At 29.3% G+C, this 20224-nt stretch overlaps 1 protein-coding gene across 2 annotated transcripts; it reads right to left on the reverse strand.

The window, feature by feature from the left end:
• Positions 1-11666: 11666 nt before the first annotated feature.
• Positions 11667-19577, reverse strand: LOC126753087 (liprin-alpha-1). Of its 2 annotated transcripts, none has more exons than XM_050464219.1 (17): positions 19419-19577; positions 18348-18624; positions 18188-18289; positions 17847-18086; positions 17710-17781; positions 17538-17624; positions 17312-17479; positions 17122-17241; positions 16924-17052; positions 15746-16681; positions 15472-15683; positions 15000-15404; positions 14736-14938; positions 14571-14678; positions 12773-13092; positions 12597-12713; positions 11667-12507 (listed from the first exon to the last, which is right to left on the reverse strand). In XM_050464219.1, the coding sequence occupies exons 2-17, from the start codon at positions 18594-18596 to the stop codon at positions 12418-12420; spliced, it is 3558 nt and encodes a 1185-aa protein (XP_050320176.1). In that variant the 5' UTR covers positions 18597-18624; positions 19419-19577; the 3' UTR covers positions 11667-12417. The 2 variants fall into 2 exon arrangements, with proteins under 2 accessions (XP_050320176.1, XP_050320175.1); XM_050464218.1 differs by having other exon boundaries at positions 16912-17052; positions 19419-19576.
• Between the last annotated feature and the right edge of the window lie 647 nt (positions 19578-20224).

The raw sequence follows: 20224 nt of genomic DNA on the forward strand, positions 1-20224 counted from the left end.
ATATAGCTGCCATACAAACTAAACGATCTGAATCAAGTTATTGTATGGAAAACTCTCACATTTGACAATGTGTCTTCAGGAAAGTTAGCATAGGTCATTTTCTAAGATAATAATGTAATATCGGGAGAAATTGTTCAGATCGCCTTACTATAGCATATAGCTGCTATACAAACTGAACGATCGGAATCTACTGCTGGTATGGAAAACTTTTGCATTTGACGTGATATCTTCACGAAATTTGGTATAGATTATTTTCTAAAGCAACAATGTAATCTCCGAAGAAATTGTTAGCTGCCATACAAACTGAATGATCAGAATCAAATGCTTGCATGCGAAACTTCCTCATTTGACGATGTATCTTCACGAAATTTGGTATGAGTTATTGTTCATAGAAATAATGTAATATCTTAGGAAATTATTCAGATCGGCTCACTATATCATATAGCTGCCATACAAACCGAACGATCGGAATCAACTTGTATGGAAAACTTTCACATTTGACGATGTATCTTCACGAAATTTGACATGGATTACTGCTTAAAATAATAATGTAATATACGAAGAAATTGTTCAGATCGGCTTACTGTAGCATATAGCTTCCATACAAAATGGACACACAGTTACTAAAAGACAGCACCTGTGAAGGGTATATTAGCTTCGGTGCAGCCGAAGTTAACGTTTTTTCTTGACAATAACAATTATCAAATCTCCGAAGAAATTCTTCAGATCGGACTATTATAGCTGAGCAATCTAAATCAAGTTCTTGTTTAGAATCTTTTGTGATGGGTCTTATAGATACGGTGCAAAGTTAACTTAATCTGCAACAAATAAAAATTTGCAATGTTTTTTTTTTTTGGTTTATTATTGTTATCATCATTATTATTTTGCATTGTATTTCGAATAGAGTGGCTATTACTACTTAAGAAATGCTCTTAAGTACAAAGGTTAATTAATTATGTTTTTTTTTTGTTTTGTTTACAATATATAATATATTTGTATAATCCTAAACTGTTTATATTTATTTTAATTTTATATTTAATATATTTATATATATATATATTTATTAGGTATTTATATTAATATATACATTGTTATTACTGGTAAATCATTGCTGAATAAATACAACAGAAGCGCACAGTGAAAAATACTATTTCTATGACATCATTTTTATCTGTTAATTATTTTAATGTTATTGTTTGTTGGTTTTGTTTTTGTGTTTTGTATTTTTTTGTTGATTTCGTTTTTTTTTACTTTGTTAATTTCTTTTAATTCTCTATTGCATAATACGCTTTATATGTAATAAATGTTTGTTAAGTTTATTATTGTTTGTTTTGTATTTTTTTTTGTTTTTGTTAGCAAAAAAGTTTTCAACATATGCCTTCTGCCTTTGCAACATGCCTTTGCGGCAACTTATTATAAATAAAATATATAATTTGGTGTCACATAATACGAAGTACGTCAATAAGCGAATTCAAAACAAATACAATTCTATGTATAACATTGCACATTAGCGGGGGAGTGTGGTTGGGGTAACAATGCCGCTCGCTATTTACTAACATACATTTGAATACCACTTTAGCGTGTGTTGTTGCAATTTTTTTTTCTATTTTAATTTTTTTTTCTATTTTTCTACACTGTGAATACCCCTGCTGACATATTATTGTATTTCTTTCAACGAGTTGAGTTAAAGTTACTATACAAAATGTTGTTTGTTTGTGTAGTGCAAACTTAACAGCTTTTAAAATATACATATGTGTATGTGTTTGTAATATTGTAGGCAAAAAGTTAGAAAAGAAAGAAGAAATAAACGGCAGCATATTAAAAATACGTATGTGTATGTTCCCATGAATTTTTAAATCATTTACATATAAATATAGTTTGTTATAAACAATAGATATGTGTACGTGTGTGTGAATGTGTATGTATGCGTGATTTATGATTGAACTTTCCGCAAGAGTTGCATTTTGCATCAACAAACGCTCGATTGTTTTCGTAAATTTTAAATCGCAATAAATATATATAATATATATGTATGTATTTATATTTTATATACTAAATAAACTGACTTTTTATATGAACACCTATGTTAGAACATTTTTGCAAGGCAAAATGCTGTATACGCTGCTAAACAACTAAGGTTGTACATTGGAATTAATTAAACAACATTATGACTGACTTTAATTGCTATGTACATATGTATGTATGTATGTATATATCTATGCGGTTACTCACTTTTGAATCAAAAAAATTAAAAAAAAACTAAAAAAAATTTAAAATGTAAAAAAAATTAAAAAAAATTAAAAAAAAATAAAAAACAAATTAAAAAAAATTAAAATATAAAAAATTGAATATAAAAATTAAAATATAAAAAATTAAATAAAAAAATTTGATGTATAAAAAATATAAAAAAATGTAAAAGCTCATTTTTTGTGAAAAAAAGCATTTTTGTTTTGGCTTATGGGGTTATATGTATCTACTTGATAATTAAAAAACAATTGAAAAAAATTAAAACAAAAAAAATTAAAAAGATAAAAAAAATTTTATAAAATTAAAAAGAAATTTTAATTTAAAAAATTAAAGAAAAAATAAAAATAAAAAAATTTTAATTCAAAAAATTAAAGAAAAAATTTTTTTGTGTAAAATTTAATTCTTGGTTTGGCTTCAGGGGTTATATCCACTTGATAATTAAAAAAAATGGATTTTTTATATTTTATGTAGATTTGTATAAATAAAGTAAATATATTTCAAAGATATAAGCACATTTGTAACAATTTCAACAAATCATAATTTATGGCATTACACACTTTAAATTAATTTTTTTATGTCCATTTTTTTGGTCCATTAAATTATAAAAATATAATCTCAAGTGAAAATACTAACGAAAAGGAATATACAAAAATGTTTCGCTTCTGCTGTATTGCTATTTCAATGAACCCATGTACATAGGTGTGTATGTATGTACATATGTATATATACATACATACATATGTATGTACATACATGTGCATTTGCCTGGTAATGATCGAAGACAATTTTTGAAACTAACTTTTATTTTTTAGGCCACTCTGAAGTGTAAATTTAAAAAAAAGTTTTAGATTTCAGTTAATATTTTTTTTTGAAAAAGCACGTTTTTTAGATTTTATTTTAATAAAATTTTTTTCAGATTTTAGTTAATTTAAAAAGAGGGTATTCAAGTCTAGAAAGTTAAAAAAAATGATTTTTTCATAATCCATTCATTAATTCAGTTTAACAGACGACAAACCTTTGAACGTGTTTTTCTCGAAACTACTCTTTTGAAAAATAAGTGCCATGATTTCTCAGGTTCTACTTAACCGATAACTTTGAAATTTGGAAAAAAAATATATATCTATTTATCCCGTTCTTCTCAGATTTTGGGAGATTTTATGTTTTTTTTTTTTATTCAAAAATATCAAAACGGGAGTAAACATTTTATTCAAGTCGACAACGTACAAGTATTTTTAAAATTCAAAAATGTCAAAAAAGGAAGTAAACATTTTTTTTTTAAATCGAAATCATATGAAAAATGGATGGAAAATATTTTCATAATTTTTTTTAATTTAAATACCACCTTAAGCAGAGAAATATTCCTCACCAATAGACGGCTTTTTTTGGAGGTCTTTTTGATTATTGGCTACAGCATTAAGGGAATCTACAATTTTTCAAATTAAATCGTTGTTTATTAAATTATAATAAATTCTATAAATCTAAAAATTGTTTATTAATTTTGAAAAATAAAATGCCTATTAAAAAACGAAATTTTTTTCTTACTTGCAGTAGATATAACCCTCTGCCTCTTAAAAAAACGTATATACATATTTTTCTGACTTGCAAGTGGATATAGCCCCTTAAACTGCTTGACGAAACTAATGGTGACTAAATGTGTTGTGTTTGTGTATGTTTGATACCAGTTGTTTTAAAACAAAATTCAACTTTTTTTTTTTAAATTTCAATACTTTCTTAAATCAGTATGTGTTTAGTAGCATTTAAACGAATTTATAGCAAAAGCATAAAATATGCATACATACGCAAGTACTAATACTCCTTATACACATGCATAGCATAATTAATAACTGTATGTACATACATATGTAATAATTTGTTTAGAAAAATATGCTTTACTTTTTTAAATGGAAATGGCAATAAAGTGGTAATTTGTAGAAAGTGGTGAGGAAAAACATTTCCTGTCATAATATAAAAGTATAAATTCCTAAAAACAATGTCTTAAAACAAAATAACAACCAATTTTTTTATACATATAAATTTCTAAGGCTTTATAATGGCATTGACTATTTGCAAAAACACCCTTACGACTAAATAGTGCAAGATTCTGGGCATTATTATTTATTTTTTAGTTATAAGCAAGCACTTGTTAATAAGGTTTTAGGCTTTAACAAAATGTATCATCTATATAAATAAAAAAATTATTAAGCATGCTTTTATTGTAAAAAAAGATTAATCGAAAAATTAAAGATTGACAAATATAACAAATATTTTTTTTACCATAAAAACATAAAGTTGGTTTATAAACCGGATGTGAGAAAATAGAATTAAACATTTATTTTACTAATAAAATTTATATTAAATTTTTAAACAAGAACACTAGTATATTTACATACATATGTATATCTTTTCATTTAATCAATAACCTTTGCTTGCAAAAAAAATTTATTTATACATACATACATATGTATACTTACATAAACAAAACATAAACCCTCTTACTTGTTGTGTTAATGACTTTTTAGCAGTTTCTTGGATTTTTTGATTTTGTATTGTTTTATGTTTTGTGGCATAAAAAACTTCTCAAAACACCGTTTCTAACCGAAAACTAAAAATTAAAATAGAAAAAATATTATTAAAAATTATTAAATTTTTTAACACTAATTTTTGAAAATTTTTGAAATTATACAAAAAAAAATATTGAATTTTTACAAAAACAAAAATATTTAATTTTTACAAAAAAATAATTTTTACAAAAACAAAACTATTCTATTTATTTAAATAGTTTTTTTTTGTTATTATTTTTAGAGTAAAATATTTTTCGAAAGCTGAACTAAAAATTAACATAGAAGAAATAAAATTAAAAATTATTAAATTTTTTTATACTAATTTTGAGAATTACAAAACAAAAATATTGAATTTTTATAAAAAAATAAAGTTAAAAAAAGTAATTTTACAAAAAAAAATATTTATTGTTACAAAAAAAAATTAATTTTTACATTTATTTATTTTAAATTTATTTAACTGTTATTTTATTTTATTTTTGACGTAAAATATTTTTCGAAACAGTTTTTAACTAAATAAGAAAGTTTAAAAATAGAAAAAAATAAAATAGAAGAAAATATTATTAAATTTTTAAAACTATTTTAATAATTTTTTTTTTTAAATATTAAATTTAAATTTTTTTGCAAAAAAAATTTTACAAAAAACAAGTATAATTTTTTTCATATTTTTCGAAATAGTTTTTAAGCGAATAAGAAAATTTAAAAATAGAAAAAAATAAACGACGCCTACTTTTTTTTACACTCATTTTTGGATTATTTTATTAATTTTTATAATTATATAATTTTTCATGGAATAAAATATTTTGCAAGACACAGTTTTTAAGCGAAAATAAAATATAAAAATTGTCTATATTATTTTTTGAATTTTATCATTATCTTTCATATTAAATTTTTTGTTTTAATATTTTTGAGGCATAAAATATTTTTTCAAAAACAATTTTTAACCGAAATTCAAAAATTTAAGAGCAATGCCAGAGAGTTGTTTTCAATTTTTTAACATTAATTTTTGTATTTTGTCAATTATTTTTTGCATTTATTAAATTTTTTCATATTTTTAACAGCCTAAAATATTTTTCATAACATAATTTTTAAACAAAAGTGTTAAATTAAAAAGAAAAAGTATACGACGCCGCCGGCGAATTGCTTTAAAATTTTATAAATTTAATTTAATTTTCTAAGTTTTCAAAACAAATTTTTTTTTAATTTTTTATTAGTTTTTATATTTTTTTATTATTTTTGTTATTTAATTCTTCTTATTAATATTTTCAGTGGCATATAATTTTTTTCAAAATATATTTTTATCCGAAAAATATTAAGACATGCTCAAACAATTTTTGAAAAAAAAAATCGTTTTGTTTTTCAAAGTTATTATATTAACCAAATATATTTTCACTTGCAAAGTAAAGAAATTTAATTTCTAATAAAAAAAATTAGTTATCTGCCCTTTTTTCACTTTCCGCATAATCAAATAGCTCACTTTAGTCATAAAAAGTAATAATTTCATTAGTTTTGAGTTCGAATAAATGTTAAATTTAATAGAAAGGGTGTTTGCACTAGTCATATGCCATGTCTATATATTTGTTTTTATAAATATTTTTTTATTAATATTTTAAATAAACTATTTATAGTAATTGTATTAACATTTGTATACTATTGCCTATTGAAAAAATATTGAATACTTTGAAATATTGAAACTGTTTGCGAAAATTGCTTAAACATTAGCTAATATTTGCAGCAATGCTGACACACAGATATAAATATGTATATATGTATACGTTTTTTTTGTGCCACATTTGCCTTAGACCCTTGACTTTTGTTTAATAACTGTATGTAGTATTTATGTATAAATATGAAAATGTTATGCTGTATAAAATTGTTCATATAATACATACTGCAAAATGTTCAATGATTTAGCATATATATTTGTAATTTTGCGATTCGCATGCATCGTACATGCAATATTTTAACGGTTCACATTTTTCCTATTTTTGTTTTTGTTTTTGCTTTTTTTTCGTTTTCAATTCGTATTATAAAGGGAATACATTAAACGAATGGATATATTTTTAAATTAATCATAGTTAAGTAGTGCCTTTAAAGCTTTTTAATTTCAATAGTTTTTGTTTTTGTTTATCTTTGCTTTCTGCCACATTATAAATTTGAATTAAATTTGGTTTTGTTTGACATTTTTTTCGTCATGTCTTCTTCCAACGCAATTTTGCACGGTAATACTCCTTTTTAAGTTAGTCATTGGTAACATTTATGAATGCGTTACTTTTCATATGCATGCATACATACATACATACATGCATATACATATGTATGTAAATATATATACATACACACATACATGTATGCGTAGTGTTGTAATTTGCCATTTGCTGAGTTTAATTATGTATGTACTGTATGTTTATAGCATTTAGAAAGGTTTGTATATACTTGTATATGTAATAGTATGTATTGTATGCGTCTTTGTACATGGCCTAAAACATGTTGTATATATGCATGTATTTATTCATGAAGTCGGTTTGCATTTTTCTAATAATTTTTTGCTATTGTACAATAATATTTGCATGTGTAAATGTGTATGCACTTAAGTTTTGCAAAAGTATATCTAGACCTATGCGAATGCAATACAACAGCAATCGTTTCCTACATCTGTATGTATGTATGTGTAGGCCGCAAGTTAGGAAGTCAAGTGAATTAGATGCATATATGAATTCAATGTGATTTGGCATAAAAACAAACTATTTAAAGAAATCTGGTTATTGATCTTGAATAAAGACGAACATTAACAAATGTGCCGTTTCGTGTGGATATGCATGCAAAAATTATAAAGAAAGAAATCAAATATAATAATAAAATAAAAAAAAATTAATTTGAAATAAAAAACAGAAATTAAAATATATTTAAAAAAAATTAAAATTAAATGAAAAAAAATAAAATAAAAAAAAAATAAAATTAAAAAAAATTAAAAAAAATTAAAAAAAAATTAAAATTAAAAAAATTAACATTAAAATGGAAAAATTAAAACAATGTTAAAAAAATTAAATTAAAAAGCAAAAAGTAAAATTAAAAAAATTAATTTAAATTAAAACAATTAACAAAATTAAGGAAAAAACTTAAAATTAAAAAACTTTAATTAAAAATAAGTAAGTTAAAAACGAATAAAATAAAAAGAATACATATAAAAAATAAAATAAACAAAAAAAATTAAAAAAAAGAAAATTAAAGTTAAAAACTCGAAAATAATAACAAAAAAAATGCAAAAGTATAAAAAAAATGTTGAACAAAATACTGTATACAATTTAAAAAAAAAAAACAAATAATAATAAAACTTAAAAAATAATTATGAAAACAATTGTGGGAAAATTAATAAAATTTAGCAAACAAGTAAACAACTAGGCTCTGTGATATGTTGGGAGAATATAATAATAATAAACGAAATAATAAACATTTAAAGTTAAAAAGAAAATTAAAAAGATATTACTAGAATAATTTATATAAAAACAATTTAAGCATTATATTGAAATAAAAGTATGAATGGGAATAAAAGATCGAGAATAACAAAAAAAATTAAAAGTAATCTAAAGTACAAATTTTATTTAGATATAAAAAATTTAAATATATTAATGTATATGTATAAGATATTAGCAATGAATAACTTATAAATTGCTTTTTATCAAAAAAAAAAAGAAAAAGAAAACAAAATAATACGACAAAAGGAATTGGATAATGATTTAAAAAGGGGGAAAAATTAAGAAATAGAAGTTCAAAAAACTAACAAAAATATTAAACTAACTACAACTTTCTGAAAGAAAATAAAAATTTGGTAATACAAAACAAAATATTGAAATTAAAAATGAAAAATAAATTAATAAATAATTTTCTGAAAGAAAATACAGACAAAAATAAAAATGAGGTAGTATGCATAAAAAATAAAAATAAACTAATAATTATCTTAGAATAATAAGGAAAATATATAGCAATGTATTAGTAAACATATATTTTTGTTGTAAAAGTATAAAAAAAAGAAACAAATTATTACATAAAAAATTTTAATAAAATGAGCACAGACAAGTAATATTTAAGTAATTAATAATATTTAAATAAGATTCAAATACTAAAGACTAGTAGCAATAAAAAATATTTTAACATAAAAAATAAGAAATTGAGAACACAAATAAAAATTACTTGGAAAAATTACAACAAAAAATGGGTAATATAATTTTTTATTTTTTATTTACGACAAAATCTTGTAATGAAATTGAAAGTAATAGATAATAACAGATAATAAATTAAATAATAAGGAAAAAATAAATAATTAAAAATGTATAAGAAAGCCAATTATTATCATTAACTATAACAAAGATTTTTTTCTCAATTAGAAAACAAAAATTAACTGGAAAAAATTAATAAATAAAACACAAAAAAAAATATAAAAAAAATTAAAATTAAAAAAATATGTATATAAAAAAATAGAAAAATTAAAAGTAATACAAAAATAAAATTAAAAAGAAAATAAAAAAATTAAAAAAAAATAAAAACAAAAATTAAAAAAAAAAACAAAAATTAAAAAATAAAAAAAGACAAATAAATATCATAAATGAAAAACTTAATAAAATATAAATAAAAGTAATAAATCAACTGAAAAATAAAAAAAAAATACATACATATAATGAAACAACAGAAAAGTAAAGATTAAAAAAAAATGAAATAAAAATTTAGAAATAATTTTAAACAAAAAACTCCTGAAAAAATAACCTAAAAAGAATAACTTAAAAACACACTAACCAAAAAATTTTAATGTTAAAACTGAAAATATATATAGTAATATTAACATTAACTGTTGGAATTAGATTTCTTAACTTTAAAGGGTGCTAAAAAACCAAAAAATATAACAAAAACCAAGGAAAAAGTTACAAAAAATATAAAAACCACAAATACATGCGTCAGATCGGCAATCATTAGGTTATTATATGTATATGCTTATGCATGTAATACAGATTTTATTATTACTTTATATTACATAATATTATGATTATGATTATTATTATTTTTTATTGTAAAAATTTAATAAGTACACATACAATGAAACGACACATATTGTCAAGAATATAATATGCAATTGCGGTTTATTGTTTCATTTAAGCTTATTAGAATAGAGGAACTCTTGCATGGAACACACTGTTTGTATTTTGATGCATCGTTTGTGGGTATTAAATGAATTATGAATTGTACTTAATTGTTTTTGTAGCAGATCGGGATTTCGTAATTGTTCTATTTGGTATGCGACATTTGTTCGTGTACATGCAAGTATTTGCAAATATATATGTATAGATATATGTATGTATATTTAGTTTACATGTGTTGCAACAGTTATGCTAATTTATTAGCAACTTTGGAAGCAGTTAATGATAATACATAGCATGCCGCGGTTTTGTAGCTTTGTTTAGGCGATTTTATTTTTCTCTTTTCACGATTGTGCAAGTTTGGTCACTGAGCTGAGTAAAGGCTGGAGTATGATGCCTTCATGTGTACGTGTGTGTGTGTGTGTATATGATAATTTTTTGTTTAGTGTGAATTTCACTTTATCTTATAAAACTGCAAAATACTGTTCACTTTGTTTTTTTTTTTGGGACTAACTGCTATATAGATAATATAGAATTAGTTAATAGTCATAATTTCAATTTCAACACGCAGCCGACCATGAATATTATTGGAGTGTGTGTGAGCGTATAAGGAATTAAGTGTAAATATGATTTAACTATATGCTTCCGGCCTTCTTACACACAATTTATTTGCGAATAAATAACATTTTTATTGTTAGAACACACATGCTTGTTTTAAGAAACAAAAATGCAATTGTCTTATGAAAGTAGAAACGTTTGTGTGAGCACAGGGTGTAAAAAAATAAATACTTTAAGGAAAATAAGGAATTGTATTGCATATTAAATTAGCTTTAGGCCTAATGTTAAACAGATTTGTATTAAAAAATATATTATTTATTCCTAAGAAAATATTTTTATTTAAATTTTATCCAATTTTTATCAAAAAAACTTATGTAGGATAAAAAATGTATATCTAAAAAAATATTTTATAGGATAAACATTAAAAAATAATAATTTGGGCAAAAAGTTTTCTATATAAATAATTGGATACAAAAATTTTTTGAAAAAAATAAATTTGGATACAAAAATTAAAAAAAAATTGGGTACAAATTTTGGTCATTTTTTTTTATACAAATATTTTTAAAATAATTTTTATCCACAAAAAAAAATGTCTGAAAAAAATTAATTTGGGTACAAATTTTGGAAATTTTTTTTATACAAATATTTTTCAAACAATTTTTATCCAAAAAAAATTTATATTTTTATCTAAAAAATGTTTATCAAAAAAATATTTAAAAAATATTTACAAAAAAAAATATTTTTATAGCATAAACTTAAAAAAAAATAATTTGTGCCAAAACTTTTAAAATAAAAATTGGATACAGAAATTTTTTGAAAAAAAAAATTTGGACACAAAATTTGAACATTTTTTTTAAATAAATATTTTTCAAATAATTTTTGTCCAAAAAAAATTTTATATAGAATGAAAAAAAATTTATCCAAAAAATATATTTTTATAGCTTTTGAAAAAAAATATTTGTAAAAATTTTTTGAAACAAAAAAAATTTGGTTAAAAGTTTTTTGAAAAAACGATTAGCTAAAAATTGTTTGAAAAAATAGGATACAATTATTTAATTACAAATCTTTTGAACACTTATTTTTATAAACAAATTTTTCATAAAATTTACATTTTTCAAATAATTTTTGTCAAAAAAAAAAATTAATCGATAACAAAATCAATATTTTTATCCACAACAAAATCACTATTTTTTACACAAAAAAAAAATATTTTTAACAAAAAAAAACTCACATACATGTACTTTATGTATGTATGCATACATATGCATTCACAGTTACGCAACTAATAATTATTAAATATATTTAGCCGTTTTGGTCGCAACTTTGCAAGCTTGTGACAGCGCTTGTTCATATATCATAGCGCAAAATATCTATGTATTTTTTTAATTTTTTCTTTAAACGAGTTGTAAGTTGTGCCTTTTGAATTTTTTTTCAGTTTTTTTTATGTTTAAATTAGAATTTCGTACGAATACTTATTATAAGTATTTTGTTTGTAATGTAATGTTTAGAGTTAAGAGTTAGTTGTGTTAGCCTTGCTCACTTAAATGAAATATTAATACCAAATTTATATTTAGCATACAAACGACGAAGCGCATGCGCGTGTTGCTCCATAGTTATAACTGCAACACATGACTTTGTCAACTAATTTATGCTGTTATAGGTCGGTAAATGTGTACGAATTGTGGTACTTTTTTTGCATTATTATTTATCCAGCGTTTAGCGGCGTATATGCATGTATGTATGCGTATTCATACACTTCTTTTTTTGTTTTGTTTGTTTTTCTTTTTTTGGTTGGCCCAAACGTTTCGGGCAACTAGCGACTGTTGTATTTCTATTGCATGCTGCTTCCTATTGCTGCTGTGTTTACTGTTGCATTTTTTACTATTTTATTCCTCAGCCATATCGGCCGCAAAACCATAGGTGGATCAAGAATTACTATGCTGTTCATTTTCCGGCCTTCGATCTGTGGCGATTTGCAGCAAATTATTAAATTCTTGATCTAAAGTATGACGCGCCTGGTGTTCGGATAAAAATATATAAAAATTATAGAGAAATATTATTAAAGTGTTGTTGTAATTTTATAAAATAAATAGCGTGCGCTTACTTGTGCGTTTTGTGTTGGTATTTGTAGTGCCAATGCCATTGCGTTCGAGTCGAAACTCTCGTCTAAAGCGATTAGCGCGCCATGCACGCCTGATTCTAGTAAATTATTTGCATATTCCTGCAAAGCATACAATAAAATTAAAAATATATATAATAAAGTAGCAAATTGACGCTTACTTTCAAGCCAATACTGGACACCCAGCGTATGACGCGATCATTGCTCCAAACTAGCACATCGCATAAACCGTTCTCTGACATTTTACGCCGATGCTCGAGCTCACTGCGATCATAGTTGAGCCGTTTCAAACAGGAAATTCCATATTGCAGACTAGTACGATGGAAACTATCCACCATTTTGAGTTGACCGCGCAAATCCTTTTTCGTTAGATGATCAAGCATGCGCGCATCCACCAAACACTCCATAAATGTAGTGCGATATTGCGGGAGGCCCAGACCGAGCAGCCAATAGTTGCCGATCCATTCGTGATTCATATCACCTAATTAGGAATTAGGAAAACGTAAAAAATGTGAATATTATATTAATGTTAAAGAAGAAAAACTAAAAACGTTAACTTCGGCTACTCCGTAGCTATTATACCCTTCATAAGTACATTTTTTATAGCATAAAAAGGTGTATAAACAACTTCATATTATTTTTGAAAAGTTGTTGTTGTTGTAACGGGTACCTAATCCCGTTAGAATGGTAAGGATTATATAAGTGGTCTCGACGTCCCAGAAAACGTGCTGTAGGCCCAGTTTTCGCGGTGTTTCGACGTGGTTTTATCAAAGGGAGAGGGGTTTCAGATGTGTGGGATTAGCAGGGCATGCAAAGAGGTGGCTAGTTTCATCCAGGGACTCATTGCACGCTGAACATATGTTTGATATGTCAGGGTCAATTCTGGAAAAGTAGGAGTTTAACCTGCTACAGTATCCAGAACGAATACAGGGGTCAATCTCCTTTCTCGCGGCAACTCGAGCTTTTCGTCTGCAATGTTTGTTGGTTTGACTCCAAGTACGCCATTCACTGAGAGGGAGTCAGTGAAGTGTTAATTGCTCCACTCTAAATGGCGGTTAGTGCTTGTCGGAAGTTAGTTGCGTCCGAAGTCTGGTCTGGAATGACCTTTTGATACTCCTAGAAGACTATTCCGCTCCAAGGAGGTGACTGCAGGGATGATTTCTGCAAAAGCACCCTGGCAGGAACTGCTTGGAGAGGAGTTAATTATGATCCTTAACTGGGAGCTTACGGGCCTCACTATGCAGGTGTTCGATAGGAGACAGCAAGTGGCAAACTGCCGTAGTCCGGAGTGCAGTAGTCTGACAAGTTTGGAGCTTCTTCGTCTGCGTTTTACTGTAACCAGGCTACTATATTGAAGCGGCATTGTTAAGGACCGGCCGGCCGATTGCCTTGAAAGTTCCTAACAACGTTTCTTTGTCCTTTCCCCATGTGCTCCCGGCTAGCGACTTGAGGATTTTGTAGCGGCTTTGTACTTTGGCGATAATCGCGGTCGTATGAGGAGTGAAGGAGCACAGACAGTCAAAAGTCACACCTAAAACTTTAGGATTATTGACAGTCGGAATCTTAACGCCATCGACTGCGATATTAAGGTCAAGTTGTACTCCTTCGTCCAGTTTGTAAATATGGTCGCTATGAATTTAGTGGGGGAGAGTGTTCCGTGCATCGAGAAAGCGCGAAAGGTCGGAGAGATATCCGTTTACGATTGAACACATGCCATTGATCCCATTGACCGACGTCGATATCATTAGCGTACGAGGCGATAGAAATTCCTCTAGGAATTCCTGTAACTAGAACGGACGCGGATTTTTTATCCGCTCAAGGACTGTCAACTCCACACTGATCATTTATATATCATTTTATAAGATCTTCGTCCCTTGTGGGTGCTACAAACTTCGTAGCAAGCTTAATATACTCTGTGCAGAACATAAAAATAATGATCTTAAAGTCAAAATTACTAACCAAAAGCCAACGTTGTACGTGACGTTTGAGGCGCTGATGGCGAAGTCAATGAAACCATTTCCTGTATGGCAAGGCGTAATTTAAGTCTATGCAGCGGATTGCTTATGCCTGCAAAAATAACGTAAAATTATTATATTAAAAAATTCAAATAAACAGGCGACTTACCAATCTCGCGCTGTATCTCCGTGTCACTCAACGCGCTCATAATGGCACCCGACTTCACGTTTGCTCTGCATGCTGCCACATACCAGGCGGGCATGCCAACCCAGAGCTCCAACCAAGCTACAATGGTCGGTCCGTTCCATAACGCAAACGGTGTGCCGGCTTTCATCGCCTCACCGAGCAAATCATTTCTGTAGTCATGATCCCTGCAAGGAAATTAATTAATCAAACCGTTATGCAAACCAAATTAATAACGCATATGCTTACTTTTTCTGGCGCCCATAATCAACCGAGGATATTTTCGAACTGGGCATGCTGCTCATACGCGGCACCATACCACCAGTTACGCTCATAACATCGTAATTGGACTCGCCCTCACTCAGACCGATTGACAAATTGCCAATCGACATCATGCTGGTCGAACCGTCGGGCAGCGTATCTTTAACGCCTTTCACTTTGTCTTTCTTGCTGAAGAATCGGCCTAAACTCGATTTGATACCCTTTTTCTTTTGCACCGCCGATGCGACATCACGGCCTACGGTGGTGGTGGGTGTTTGCAGCATTGTCATTGAGCCCATTGTATTGTAGTGACGACTAAGCGATTCCTGACTGCCATAGCGCGAACTCAATGGCGACAGACCATAGTTACTAAGTTGCGGCAACGCGACATGACTGAAATGTACATGAAGAATAAATTATTTACATGAAAAACACACTTAAGTACGACGTCTGGGCTTACCTTGTATGGTCGACACCTTGATTTGGTGAGATGCCAACCGAACGTCGCCGCAACTCCTCTTGGCTATGGGCCAAGGCCTGCGCAACACGTTCAAGTCGCATTGATCTGGCGGTTAGCGGCGATGCGGCGCCACCCGAACTTGAATCGCCTGTCGTAGACATGCCATGGATGTCATCGCGCGACATATCACTCGACAAAACGGGCAAATTCAACTGTGGAAACGAAATTGTTTTGAAATTTTTTTTGTAAATTTTTCGACAATATTACTGCTTACTGTGTGATACTTCTGTAGGAAATCTCTGTTGGGGCTGTTTGGTGTGCTGCGCCCACTCATCGGTGGACTCTGCCGGTCCATCGAGCGACCACGCGCCAACAAGTTGACATGCTCCAAACTGCCCACACGCGATTCCAACTCTTCGGCACGCGCTTCGGTTGACTGCTTCTCCTCTTGTATTAAACGAATCTCATTGTTGATGGCATCCAGTTGCTCTTGCAACATCATAGCCAACGTTTGTGCATCCGCATGTCCCGAGGGCGACATTATATCGGAGGCAGCGTACATGGCTGCCGCCGCGGCGGCCTCACTATCCTCACATTCAGCAGCGGCTGCTGCGGCTACAGCTGCAGACATTTCGTACGCTTGCTGAGCATGCGCCTGCTGTAGATTCTCCCACTCTTGCTCGGCCATAGAGCGCGCAATATTCGCCTCCTCTTGCATGCGTGACTTGCTGCGACGCAACGAATGCGTATCGAAACTGGCGTGCGAAGTGCTGCGCGAAAAGGCACCACCATCTACAGCGCTGCTGGGCGATAGGCTTCGGGTAAGCGCCTCCGTTTGTTGTATATTGTAGGCGATCTCCTGCTGCAGCAATTGCCTTTTGAAATTTTCGATTTCCAGTCGCGTTTTAGACAATTCCTTCATGATTTCACCCTTTTGGTGGTGTAATTCCTCAGCCATTTTACGCGCCTTCTCCAATTCCTGCGAGAGCGTGTTCTTCTCGTCAAGCGCATGCATGCGTTCCTTCAAATGTACTTGCAAACGCTCATTTGATTCGGAAAGCAATTTGTCCACGGTGGACGACAACCTTAAATTGTGCTCTTCGTTCATTTTCAACCGTTGGTTCAGTCTTAAAACCTCTGCATTTTTCTCTTCCAAATTTGCTTCTAGACGCTGTATGCGATCTTCTGCTGAACCATGTCGTTCTTGTGCCTATAAATCGGGGGGAAAAAAATATGTGGAAACGCGAATTAATTGTAATTGACAAGCTTTAAGGAATGCAGCTAAAAGACAAGACGGAAAATTGGGACAGTAATTCAAAAAGATGGAATACTACATACCGAACGAAATAAAATCAAGCGTCTCACAAACATACAAACGCCGCTACATACGTACTACACATCACATCACATCACATTTGTAAGAAATTCAATCGCGCATACCTTATTTCCTACCTTTGTCAAAGCTTCCATGCGTGCTTTAAGCTGTTCTTCCATATCAGGCTGTAATTTGGCCTGCTGCGCCAACTTTTGTTCAGATAATTCCAACTTCTCTTCGATTGCGCAAATCTTCTCCTCGTGTAACTATAATTACATTGAAGAGTTTCTTTTTTTGATATTGTTTGAACTGGTAACTACTATGTAATTCCTTACCTTAATTTGTGCTTCTTTATGACGCAATTCTTGTTCTAGCTTCTCATTCAAGTCATGCAAAGATGTCGATTCACGTTGAGCATTTAAATAACGTTTCTCCAATGTGGCGATACGTTCCTCCTGCGGGTATAAGAAAAATTCAAATATTTTTTTAGGTTATGATTAACTAAAGTACTAAATTTGCACCAACCTGATCCTCCTTTTGTGCAACATTTTCTCTCAAATCTCTTTGTAATTTAGAACATTGTTCTTGCGACTTGCACAACTCCTTCTGAGTTCTACTTAAATTCTCCTCAATTTCGGATATTTTACTGTTCAAATCTGATACGCGCCGCTGCCATTGCGATAGCTCTGCAGTCTGCGGAATATGAAAAATGTTATAATCAGAGCATTTTGTGATTTATGAAAGGGTTTACTTGTTTCTCGATTATAGTTTGCAGCTCATGCGTTTTCGCAGCATAATCGTTCGCTTCATTTGATTCACCGTTAAGGCCACCGCCGACCTAATGCATTAAGATTAAATATATATAATTGTATTAAATATATATAAATGTTATTACATTCTAAGAAATTAAGCGAGAAAAATACCTTTTCATTCACACCATTTTCATTGCTAGCTTCACGATTGGCTTGTATTGCACCAGTTTTATATTGTTGAAGCTAAATCAAAACAAAAACAATAGTATAAATATAAAACAAGATTATGCACTAAAAGAATTACGTACCTCTTCTTTGGTTGCATTTAATTCCTCTTCGAGTGAATTGTTCTTTTCGATTGATAAACGGAGGCGTTCACGTACTTTTTCATCTAAAGCTTTATGATGTTCGAATAGACTCTTTAATGCTTTTAAAACTTCCACCTCACTGGAGACGCCACTTTGCGCAGCAGCCTGTCGTTTTACAACCGTCATTCGCAAGGAACGTTCATGGCGTGCGACTAAGCATTCCAAATGCTCCAAAAGTAACTGGTTTCAGATAGAAAGAATATATAAAAAATGAATATAAAAGTGAAATAAAAATAATATAAGAACTATTTAAATATTATAAATTTATAAATAACATATACCCGAGTATTGTTGCGTTCAGCTTTAAGTTCGCCAATTTCCTCATCACGCTCCAATAATGTTTCACGCGCCTGTGTAAGCTCTTTAGTTAAAGTGGCGAATTCCTATAATTAATTTTATAATTTAAGTTTTAATCCAATACAACGAAACTTTTAATTTTACTTGAGGTAAGTTGGCATTTATCTGCCGCTGTAGACTATCGCGCTCCTTTTCCACATCGTGTAATTTAACTTCCGTTTCACTGAGTCGCTCTTGAGCTTCACGCAAGCTGTCCATAAGCTTATCACGTTCGTCCAACATGGACACCATAAGCTGCTCAAAGTTGGCATCTTCGCCACTGAATTGTGAGGATCTCTGGGAGATACTGTCCTCCGAAATTGTTGGCATTACGTCGCACATCATATTCCACATTTTAATTTCTCACTCACACGCACGAAAGCTGTAGATAATCGACAATTTGATTGAAATTTATTAGCTACATATGCAAGGATTTTAAAACTACTTTTATCGAGGTCAATAAACTATGATAAATAGCTTTTTCATATAACAACAACTAACATTCATAATTGTGGTATTTTGTTGATGTCATTATAAGTGACCAGCAATTTTGACATATCAAGATTAGTACTTGAGTAAGTTCCGCACTAAACTAGTGCATATTAATATAGAAATAAAAAATATTTTATTTTTCTTTTATAGCGACCGCTGTTTATTTTTACTTGCAGCATATCTTGATGTAGCAAGTTTTCGTTGCAAAGACTCTCTCCAATTAGCATACATTGGCCAAACATTATGGTTGGCACTACGCCCATTTCACTTTTCACATTTGGATGTCTTGATATTTCGTTGTCGCCGCGAACCAACACATTTTTCACATATTTAACACACAAGAAAAAAATCTCGGCTCCTGCCATCCATCGATACAATAATCAACACCATTACCCTACCGACATTCCCTATTGGAAGTTCTGCTGTCACAGATAACAAGCATGAGCATCCCTTAATCGCCTACATACATGGGCGTTGTAAAGCCTGTTCTAATTTTGCGTTAAAACTTGTAGTTATTGATATTCTCACCACTTTATTTATAGTAAAATGAAATAGTATTAACTAAAATACTTTACTGGCTTGTTAATATCAGTAATACTGTCCAAGCCCTAAAATTCCTATCACAGCGGCCTGAAGTCATATGTGTAGGTAGTGATGGTTGCTACAGCTTATGCTTCAACTTGCCCAATCTGTACGTTTCCCTCGCTGCATGGAACCTTTTGTGCTTATACCAAGCAGCGTTTGCACGTTTTTCACAATTTTCCAATTACTTTCTTGTAAGGATTATTGTTAGAATTAACTTAAAAATTGTATAAGAACCACTGTCGCTATCTCTTCCGTGCCGTTGCGAAAAATTGACAAATGGGTACACATCATCAGTGTTTCAGATTCGATGAAGTGCACTGTTGCACCGAAATGTATTGTAGTTGTCAAATGAAAATATTTAGCTAAAATTCAAATAAAAACATGACTTATATTACCTGCATAATAAACTTTTTAGTTGTCGTTTTGTTATAAGAACTTTCGCTGATTAATTTTTTATTGCTTACAATCAATATACAGTATAATATTGTTTTGTTTACAAGGTTCGAGTTTCTCCGCAACACTGTTTACGGCGCACTATTGATAACTCTAACATTCCAATTAGAAGGTGATAATCAATGTCAGCTCCAACTATCTATTGGAAAACAGTTATCGATAACATTTGCACAGGTGTATTTTTCAAATCGTTAAACTATTTGGATGCAATTAAGAGGAAAAAACTTATTAATAATTCATTATGTGCCCTTTTTTCTTGAAGTATTATTCCATTTGTACAAATCCGTCTCTATTAGAATTAATAGTTCATATATCGTATGGATACCCTCACAATTCATCAGGCCCAATTAACAGTTCTTATAATATTTCTTGTGAACGAATGATCGTATACCCATTTCTGACGCAAAGGAATTATGATTTGCGCGTTGTGTATGTGTTAGTTTCGCGCTATT

Source organism: Bactrocera neohumeralis, chromosome 3 (genome assembly GCF_024586455.1).
Source record: "Bactrocera neohumeralis isolate Rockhampton chromosome 3, APGP_CSIRO_Bneo_wtdbg2-racon-allhic-juicebox.fasta_v2, whole genome shotgun sequence".
NCBI lineage: Eukaryota > Metazoa > Arthropoda > Insecta > Diptera > Tephritidae > Bactrocera > Bactrocera neohumeralis.